This window comes from Bison bison, unplaced genomic scaffold (genome assembly GCF_000754665.1).
Source record: "Bison bison bison isolate TAMUID 2011002044 unplaced genomic scaffold, Bison_UMD1.0 scf7180017864378, whole genome shotgun sequence".
NCBI classification, from domain to species: Eukaryota; Metazoa; Chordata; class Mammalia; order Artiodactyla; family Bovidae; genus Bison; species Bison bison.
This window is the reverse complement of record NW_011494950.1, coordinates 947,233-957,564: the sequence shown is the minus strand read 5'-3', so window position 1 is coordinate 957,564 and position 10,332 is coordinate 947,233. Positions and strand designations below refer to the sequence as shown.

The 10,332-nt window shown below is 37.8% G+C and overlaps 2 protein-coding genes across 2 annotated transcripts in view; one reads left to right on the top strand and one right to left on the bottom strand.

Annotated features, from left to right (window-relative positions):
- DHX29 (DEAH (Asp-Glu-Ala-His) box polypeptide 29) overlaps positions 1-158 on the bottom strand; it is a 47,228-nt gene extending 47,070 nt beyond the window's left edge. The window contains exon 1 of the mRNA XM_010857154.1: positions 1-158. Coding sequence (XP_010855456.1) covers positions 1-141 — 141 coding nt within the window. The 5' untranslated portion in view covers positions 142-158.
- Positions 159-403: 245 nt separating this feature from the next.
- Positions 404-10,332, top strand: part of SKIV2L2 (superkiller viralicidic activity 2-like 2 (S. cerevisiae)) — a 91,594-nt gene continuing 81,665 nt past the window's right edge. The window contains exons 1-3 of the mRNA XM_010857155.1: positions 404-712; positions 6,489-6,626; positions 7,851-7,917. Of these exons, the coding sequence (XP_010855457.1) occupies positions 585-712; positions 6,489-6,626; positions 7,851-7,917 (333 nt within the window). The 5' untranslated portion in view covers positions 404-584. The remainder of the gene's footprint in view (positions 713-6,488; positions 6,627-7,850; positions 7,918-10,332) is intronic.

Genomic DNA, 10,332 nt, shown 5'->3' with positions numbered 1-10,332 from the left:
TGGGGCCGGCCTGGACACAGGCTTCTTGTTTTGGGCCTCCCCGGTAGCTCCGGCCTCGGAGGATTTGGCTCTGGAAGCAGACACGGCAGCCCGGACCGCCGCGGCCCCCGGCGTCTTGTGTTTCTTGTTCTTGCCACCCATGTTGCAGCTGTGGCAGAAGACCTCTCCCTATCCAGCTACCGGCACCACTCCCGTACGGCCTCCAAAAGATCTTCACATTCCCCCTGTCCCAAGCCGCCACCTTGCGCCCTCAATCCGGGCTTCTCGGGCCTGGACGACCGCTGCTTCGTAATTGGTCGGGCTCGCCAAGATCCCGCCTCCTCTCCGCCCCAGGTGTCCGCGGCGTGCCGGGAATCCTGGCCGAGGTCCCTTCTTAGCCACGGAGGTGTTCTTCCGCCAGTGGGAAAGGAAAGATCAGAGGAGAAAAAGGAAGCGGGGAAGAAGTCTCGGCGACTGTGTTACTCCACTAATTTTATCACCCGCGGGCCCCCGTTGAGGCTTCTCGCAGCCTCACTGTCGTCACTGTCGGTGCGGTCGCGGAGCATTGTGGGTAGGAAGGAAATTGGGTCTCGCCGCTACGAAAGATGGCTGACGCTTTCGGGGATGAGCTGTTCAGCGTGTTCGAGGACGACTCGACCACGGCTCCTGGAGCCAAAAAAGACAAGGAGAAGGGGAAGTGGAAGGGGCCTCCAGGGTCTGCAGAAAAGGCCGGGTAAGGAAGATGATCCCAGTGTTAAAGGAAGAAAATCGTACTGTCTTTTGAAGACCTCGAGAAGTGGGGTGGGTGTAGGGTGTTCATGATAGGAGTAGGGAAGTGAAGGGGGTTGAGAAAAATGAAGAGGAAGGAAGAATGTTGGTTTGAGGACGCTGGGTCTTGGCGTTTCCCGGTGACCGCAGGCAGCGTGGGCTCCTGGCCCTGCAATTCCCTGATGCCGGCATGAGGCCTGACTCTGCGCCTGCCTGAGTCTACCCGGGGGGTCGTGAGGGCATGGCAGCTTTTTCTTAGCTTCCGCACCCGCAGCACCAGCACCAACTGGGCACAGAGCCTTTAATACACGAAATGAACCACCAGTTGCGTAAAGGGTTAAGAGGCTTAGAAACTGTGACTTGGAGAGGACAGGGCAAATAGCAGCAGAAGGGAGAGAAATTCAGTCTCCAAGCTGGAGTTTTCTTGCCCATAATGAGATGATAGCGCCAATCACTAGGGTTTTGGTGAAGATTAAATGAGATAGTATGTGTAAAGCGCCTAACAGTGCTTAGCATATATTGGATTCTTAGGTGCTGGCTTTCTTTGATTTCATTAAGAAAAACTAAAAAATTACTGGTCCCTGAAACGTCAATTAAAATAAGATGATTCCTTAGTAATGAACAAAATTTACTCTTGACATTGAAGGAAGATACCCAGTAGATGCTTGAGTTAAGTTAGACATAATTTTACTTTCAAGGAATTTTTATTTGAAGTAAGGAAGTGGAACAGATACATATTTTGAAGAGTAGGAGATTGGAATATAATAAGCTATTATGTACACTGAAGTGCTATTAAAGTTCAGAAAAGTGGTATCTGTTTGTGGTGTCCAGAGAGATTTACATGCAAGAAGCTATCCTAAGTTGAGGAAATGATTCCTTATTGATGCTGAGATTTTTTTTTTTTTTGGTAGCACGGATTGGCCTAGAGGAAGTGTTTGCTTAGGACTACAAGAGATAAAGCAGAGGATATAAATTGGTTTTAGATTATGAGGAGCCTTGAATAACAGGCAGATGATTTTTGATTTTATTTTTAAAAAAACCCAGTGTGTGTGTGTGGGGGTGCGCCCATTGAACATGTAACTTGGTAACTGGAGAAGTAGAGTGTTAGTTTAGATAAATTAATTTGGTAGCATTTGTTGATATGTTTAAAGAGGAAAGGCACCGATAGTAAAAGTAAATTAAAAAGTATTTAAATTGTCTAATTATGAGATTATAAGGACTTCAGCTCAGGAGGTGACAGAAGGAAGGAAAAAGATATAAAATGTTGTAAAGGAAAAAATTGACAGGCTTAATTTAAGGAGAACAATGGAAAGGGGGGTCAAAAGAGATGTTTTGAATTTGGATATCAGGAAGAAGAAAAATAGGGAAATTTATAGGTGATTTTGATTTGAAAATTAATTTGGCTCAAGGCAAAGTGAATTGATGATAGTGTATTCGTATTGAAGCAGTCCATTGGGCAGTTTTAATTTGGATTTGAAGTAATACCAGAACTGAAGGTATATATCTGGATGTTACTTGAATTGGAACTGTTTGAAGTGAAGATTTCTCTGGGAATGTGTAGTTTTCATACACATGACAGAGATTATAGGGACATCAGAACAATCAAAGAATGTGAAATGTCACATGTAAGAAAGAATGACAGAAAGGAGAAAAAAAATAGTCTTCCTCTGTCATTAAGTTAGAGGGTTTAGTAGTTTTGGATAACTTTTCAGGGAAAATGAGGAAGGACAGATTTTTGTTTTTTTCCAAACAGAAGTAATTAATTTCTGTAGTTTGAATGGGCAACTATGATGTTATGAAGATGCATGCATGCGTGCTCAGTTGCTAAGCAGTGTCCCACTCTTTGAGACCCAATGGACTATAGCCCGCCAGGCTCCTCTGTCCATGGGTGTCTCCAGGCAAGAATACTGAAGTGGGTTGCCCTGCTCTCCAGGGGATCTTCCCCACCCAGGGATTGACCCCACGTCACTTATGTCTCCTGGATTGGCAGGTGGGTTCTTTACCACTAGCACTGCCTGAGAGGCCCCTGTTACATCCCTAAAGTCCTTTATTTTACAAGTCTCTTTTTCCCTTATGCTGTTGATTGCTTCTGGAAGCGTAGATGAGAGGAGAATCCAGCTCATTTGTCCTGTATAGTTTTCCACATCCTGAAATTGCTCTTATACTATCATTTAACTAGCTTCTCTATCCTCAATTATTTACTACAAACTGTCTTTATATTTAGAGCTGAACTATCCAATGTATAGTAGTCCTCACCCCTTATCTGGAGGAGAAGGCCCCGACAGAGAGTGAGATGGTTGGATAGCATCACCGACTCAATGGACATGAGTTTGAGCAAACTCCAGGAGATGGTGAAGGACAGGGAAGCCTAGCATGCTGCAGTCCATGGGGACATGGCTTAGCAACTGAACAATCCCTTATCTGAGTGGGATAGGTTCCAAGAGCTCCAGAGGATGCCTGGAACCTTGGAGAGTACCAAAACATGTATGTAGTATTTTTTTTTTTTTAATGTAATACTATCTTTGAAAGCATAATTTATAAATTAGACATAAGAGATTAAAATTATTAATAATAAATTATATCAATCTATAAGTTGAAAACTTTAACCTTTTCACTTAAAGTAAGCACTTGACAGCTTCTCTTTGGCTCTCAAAATTGCCAACATCACTACTTTTGCAGCTTGGGGCCATTATTGAGTAAAACAAGAATTACTTAAACACAAGCACTGCCATGCCAGTTCAGTGATCTGAGAACTTAGACACTAAGTGACTACAAGCTGGATGCTGTGGGCATAGGGATGATTCGTGTCCCATGTGGGATGGAGCAGGAATGCACAAGATTTCAGCGTGCTGCTCAGAAAGATGTCCAGTTTAAAACTTACAGATAATTTACCTCTGTAATTTTCCATTTAATATTTTTGGACCTCAGTTGACCCAGGGCAACTGAAGCCTTGGAAAGCAAAAACACAGATAAGGGGAGACTGCAGTAATAGCTACTACCTATCAGTAGCTGTTGAGCACTTAAATGTAGCTAATCAGAATTGAGATGTGTTGTAAATTGAAAATATACACTGTATTTTGATAACTTGATATAAAAAATATCCAGTAGTTCATTTTTGTTTTTATATATTGAAATTTTAATATGTAGTATATTTGAAGTTAAATATATTAAAACTGGCTTCTTTTGAAGTTATTTTTATATGGTTACTAGAAATTTAAAGTTATGTCAGTAATTGCATGTATATATCTTAAACAGTACTGATGTAGAGACTTGATTAGCTTCAGATTCAGTTGTTTAGATAAGAATACAATATTAAAGAATAATAAAACTCTTCTGAAGGAAAATATTCCACCATGAAATTAGGTTTTAAACTTGTCAAAGTTATAGGAACTATATTTCTTTGTTTTATAGTTATCATCAACTGTTAGTAGGTTTTTATTACAATGGTTTGGTTGATGCTTACTAATTCAGACCGAATAATAAAATGTTAAAATTAGAGGAATCATAATTATCATTTAAATGTCTTCTTTTACTGAAAGCCAAAGATATTAATGGCTTGTCCAAAGGAGATTCATGTAAGTAATATGGGATAACTATGAATACCTATTCCACTAAATTGAGAGTGAGATGTTTTACGTATGTCAGGTTTTGCTAAGCATCAAAGAGTAAACTTCGTTATAGAAAGATTATAGCGTATAGATCAATACTAGTATTCATTGGTTCTTAAAAAAAAAAAAAAACTTTTCTATTGAAATAAAACATGTAAGAAAGGTGTGGAAGTCATGGGACAGATTTTTATAAAGTGAACATGCCAGTGTAACCCCATTTGGGATGAAAAGTAGAATATTGTAGAAATCCCTCCTCTTTTTCCCCCCAGAAAAGTGACTAACATGATAAGCACATGTGTTACTTTTTTTTTTTTTCCTGTTTGTAGATATAATGTAAATGGATTCATATATGTTATTTTGTGTCGAGCTTTTGCTCAGCATTGTAAAATTCTTAACTGTAGCTCCAGCAGTACTTTTCAAAGTATGATTAAGTTTTGATGTGGGGTCAGAGGAATATTCCCAGTTATCTGAAAAGTCTGCTCCTTTTCAACTACATCAGATTGGATTTTTCTTCATATACTTAAGCCAAAAACCATATCACAAGTTGAAATAGATGAGAGTCCAGCTGTCTTCTATTAAGCTAGACATTAAAGGCACGTGGAGTAATAGAAAACATTGCCATTATTCTCGTTTAAATCTTTTTGGGGAAATACTTATTTTCTGTCAAAAATGTTATTTATGTTAACTTCTAATAGGTCAGTTATGCCTCAGCATTGCCTTGTGCTCAGTCTTATCCAACTCTTTGCGACCCCATGGACTGGAACCTTCCAGGCTCCTTTGTTGATGGGATTTTCCAGGCAAAAATACTGGAGTGGGTTGCCATTTCCTCCTCCAGGCGATTTTTCGCATCCAGGGATTGAACCCACGTCTCCTGTGTCTCTTTGCATTGCAGGCGGATTCCTTACCCACTGACCCATTGGGGAAGCCCTAACTTCTAATAGTTATTGGCCATTTTAAAATGAATAACTAAACTTAAAATTTTTTCAGTTTTAATAGTTAATATGGTAACTATCAATAGATATGACTACATAAACAAAATTCCTTTGAATACTGAATAACTTTTAGACTGGAAAAGGATTCTGAGATCAAAAATTTAAGAGTCTGGGATACTGTATAGTCTGATTTCCATTTTCCTGTAATTGTTTCTGAGCTTCTTTTCATATGCTTATTGGTGATTTGGATATCCTCTTAAAAAGGGCCTGTTCTAGTCTTTTGCTCATTTTTAAATTGGGTTATCTTTTTAAATTTGTAGTCTTCCAGTACTTTAGATTTATTTGCCTTTTGTTATATGTGTGTTTTTTCCCACTTTGTCTTTCCTCTTTTTTTTAATTAATTTATTTTAATTGGAGGCTAATTACAGTATTGTAGTGGTTTTTGCCGTACATAGACATGAATCAGACATGGGTGTACATGTGTCCCCCATCCTGAGCCCCCCTCCCACCTCTCTCCCCACCTCTTTCCTCTCTTAATAGTACCTTTTGATTTACAGAAGCACTTAGTTTCAGTGCAGTCCAATTCATCAGAATTACGTTTTGATTAATAATTTTATGTCATTTAATAAAGCATAAAGATAGTTTTCTTGTTTTATCTTCTAGAGGCTTTGTTGTTTTTGCCTTTTACAACTAGATCTAGTATCTATATTGATTTTTGTGTAAATGAGCAGAAGGGGCAGATTGAATTACCCTATGGATGTCTAGTCTACCAAGCACTGTTGATTGTCACTACTTTTAACCGGTAAATCCGACCACATAAAAATTTTTTTCTCCAAAATACTGATATTATGCCATTAGAAAAACATTAAATGTTTATTGAAAGTGCTCATGTAAATGTATAACAATGTTTTATAACTTTTAAGAATATTGTGTTAGTAGTTATGTTAATGTGATAATGTGAGTTGCAAAATATTTTAAAAACAATTTCCAAGAAAATATGAAATGAAAAACGAGTAATGTTCAGTTTTATTAGTTAAAATTAGAGTATTCTGGGCTTTAGCCAGTTTTGGTTTGTAACATCTATTTATGTGATTTTTTCTGGTAATAGTGTATATATTTTACAAAGATAATATTTTATGGGAGTTGCTCTTAAAGTAACAAGTGCTGTTTCAGAATTCATTCTAACTTATTTGCTTTTCAGAAAATGTTTTGATGGTAAATTACAATCAGAGTCAACTAATGTTGGAAAAAACAAGAGAGATGCAGACTTCGAGGGTGCTGATGAACCTATTTTTGGAAAGAAACCCAGGGTGGAAGAGTCAATAACTGAAGATTTAAGGTAGTATTTCCACTATCATAAATGTTGGTAACTCCGGATGGGTAGTTATTTGAAGTTTTGAAAGTTGCTTATATGTTGTTACTTCATGAATGTGTTTGTTGACATAGAGAAATAAAGGTAAATATTCTTTATATATTCAAATAGACATATAACTAGAATGTTTATCTGTGTTTGGGGAAATGGAAAACAGTATAGAAAAGAAAGATTTTTAATATTTTTGAATCCAATTTTAAGAAAGAGGATCACTGGAAGTGTGGGATAAAAGGAAAGAATAAAACTGACTTGAGAAGGAGCATTAGGAGGAATTAAATTTTCACTCTTGCATGCAGCAGTAGAGTGGCTTTGAATCTTAAAACTGCTGTCAATGAGGGAGACCCATGGGTATCTGAGGTTGAAATAGTTGATGTTTCTCTCATTTCAGAAGTTGAAACTTTCTAGATATTGATGCTAGTTTCTTAGATTGACCTGTTTCGTATTGTTATGATCATCCTGACTTTGCTTTTCCCTCCTTCTTTGCTGTATTCTAGCTTGGCACTACAATGGAAAATTTACTCCAGTGGTTTTTTTGTTTGTTTGTTTTTTTAACCAGTTAGCTGTTGTTGTAACTAGCAAAAGTAGGTACTATAGATGGTGATAGATGTGTCCCTGAAACATTTAAGCTGCACTGTTTGTCCAAGCTAGTGGAATAGGTTACAAAATAATACTGACAATTTAAAATCATTGTTGTGTCTTGTAGTAACCCTTGAGTTTTACCCAAAGTATGATTATTGATTTAAAGTAAAAATTAAAAGTACAGTCAATGAGAGGATAATAAATCTTGTGCAGAAATACATCTATTTTTCTTTAATTTATTCACAGTCATGTCCTTTAAGAGTCTAAACAGAACCTAGATGAGTAAAACCTAGGATTCTGCTGAGACTAAGGAACACTTAAAAATTATAACAACATCTGTATTAGGCTAGTTTATTTTATACTTTCTATCATATAATGGTTTTTATAAGCATCTTTGTGTTTTGAAGTAATGATGATGCTTTGTAGAGGTACTTTTTATTTAAAATAGTCACTGGAACTAAGTTAACATAATTCTTTGAATAATTACGTGGAGTCTATTTGTTTTGTATTTGTAATAAGAGATGCTAGCTGATCATTTTGAATTCTCAGCCTATATAATTCTCAGTAATTTATCAATATTTTAATGTAATTTTAATAATTTTTTTTTTTAAGTTTGGCTGACCTGATGCCCAGAGTCAAGGTACAGTCAGTTGAAACTGTCGAAGGGTGTACACATGAGGTAAGCACAAACAGTGTGTGATTAAGTTGGTGGTGTAAGTGGGATTTTGCTTTGGAGTATCTAGTCTGGTGAGCAAGGGGTTTAGCCTCAGGGCTTTGGAAACAATTAGTAGCTTTTCTGCAGAGTACATAGTCTAGTGGAAGGAGCTGGGGCTTTGTATTCAGATACTGACAGTGCTTTTCCTAACTGCTGCTGCTAAGTCGCTTCAGTCGTGTCCCACTCTGTGCGACCCCGTAGACGGCAGCCCACCAGGCTCCCCGTCCCTGGGGTTCTCCAGGCAAGAACACTGGAGTGGGTTGCCATTTCCTTCTCCAGTGCATGAAAGTGAAAAGTGAAAGTGAAGTCGCTCAGTCGTGTCCAACTCTGTGCGACCTTATGGACTGCAGCCTACCAGGGCTCCTCTGTCCATGGGATTCTCCAGGCAAGAGTACTGGAGTGCGGTGCTATTGCCTTCTCCGTTTCCTAACTACAGTCTTGGGTAAATTTCTTAACCTCTGATGTCAGTTTTCTAATTTGTAAATTTAGAATATTAAGATTTACATCATGGGGTTGTTCTGAAGATTATATAAGAAAATTAGGTAAGATACCCAGCACAGAGTATGTATTTAGTACATGTTCATTCCCATGCTCCTAAAGTCAAGTAACAGTGATGTTTTACAGGTCCTGTGCTTTTTTCATCTTGCTCTGACAACCGATACATTGCAGTTTCATGGTTTCGCCACTAGATGGTGGTCAAGGATAGCTTGTGGTAACCCTTTATCACTGAGAGTTTATGAACCGAAAGGACATGAGGAAATTGTAGCACTAGTTCTTCCTATTAAGCCCCCTTGCCTTTACCATGTAACCTGACGAGTTATTACTACAGATAGTTACTGTAGTAAGATATCTTACTAGAAGTCTTTATTGAATAAGCAGAATAATTCCAGATTAACAAAAATTGCTTTTGATGTAGATTTGGAGCCTTTTTTTTTTAATACTTATTTTTTTAATTGAAATTTGCTTACATTCCTTTAGAATAGCACTTAGTTTGGTGGGTATAATATCCATTAGATCATACATTTAACACTTACGTGAGACCCTCTTTGAAGCTGTGGTCTTAAAAAGATGGGAAAGAAAAGCCAAACACAAATTTAGCTCTCAGGAGGTCAAAGGTTCCTTCTGTCCTCCTTCATGATTATCCTCAAACCCCACATCCTGTTATCTCCTCTCACTTTTTTAGCCGGTCACCTTACCTTTCACTTTATCTAGGGGTTCAAAGATACCAAGTTGGAGTCACATCCACTCCAAGGAAAAGGCACTGCCCTGTTTAGGCTGAGGAGGGCTGCTCCGTCAGTGTTCTTGGTCGTATCTTATCCTGCCTCCACAAAGACTTGGATTACTCCATTTTCCCTTGACTGTTTTTAGTGTTTCCTTTTCTGTTTTCCTTTTCTTATCAGCATACGAATATTTAAAATCTTCTCTTTTGTTATATATTTTCCTTTTAACTACTGTGTTGTTTTCTTCATCACCATTGTAGTTACTCGTTTAGTACCTATCTTTTGAACGCCAGGCACATTTTATTACTGACTGAATATAAAGAGAAACACCACACACACACACACAAATATATATATATGGAGTCCGTTTTTTTCAGAGGTGTTATTGATTGCTCTGCTTAGAAAATCCCTGCTCGACTTCCTAGCCTCCAGTCATCTTTTAGTCTACTGTAGTTAGGTTTCTTCTTTCTCCATGTCTTTCGAACTATTCTGGCAAAAATCGCCAGTAACTGATTGCTAAGTCTATTTGATTTTTGATTTTTCTGTTGGTTTTCTTTTTTCTGACTCCTTAGTCCCTGTAGGTTTCTCCTCTCCCTATCTGTCTTATGTTAGTGTTACACTGTTTTCAGAGATTAAAAATAAAACTGATTCTTATATACGTGAAAACACAATTTGTTGTTGTTGCTATTAAATCTCAGAGATGTTAAAATCTTAATTGCTTTGTGTTAATGTTTTTTGTTCATGTCATAGCGAGTATCAAGGAGAAATGTGAGGGAAGTGAAATTGGATCATACCATGATTGAGGATCTAGTCCCAAGATTTTCAGATTCAGAAATTTGATTTTGTCAGTGTGCCAGCGATTGTGTTCTTTAGAACAGTCACTTTGGTACTCATGGTATAGTGTAGCAAAAGAAGGACATTTCCTAAAATTAATGGATAGGTAATCCTCTTACTATCAAACTACCTGGGAATCAGAAGCTACTTATAAGTTTCTTAGAGTCATAAAAGGAGAATATGTAGTCTGAAGGAAAAGATTGATGAAAACTATTCCTGTCCCCCAGAAAGGTTCATTCACTAATAAAAACACCTCTTGAATTTACCCTTTTGTAGTTTGTGCTGGATAAGCTTCCAAACTCTGCCCCTTTGTAGATTCCATTTA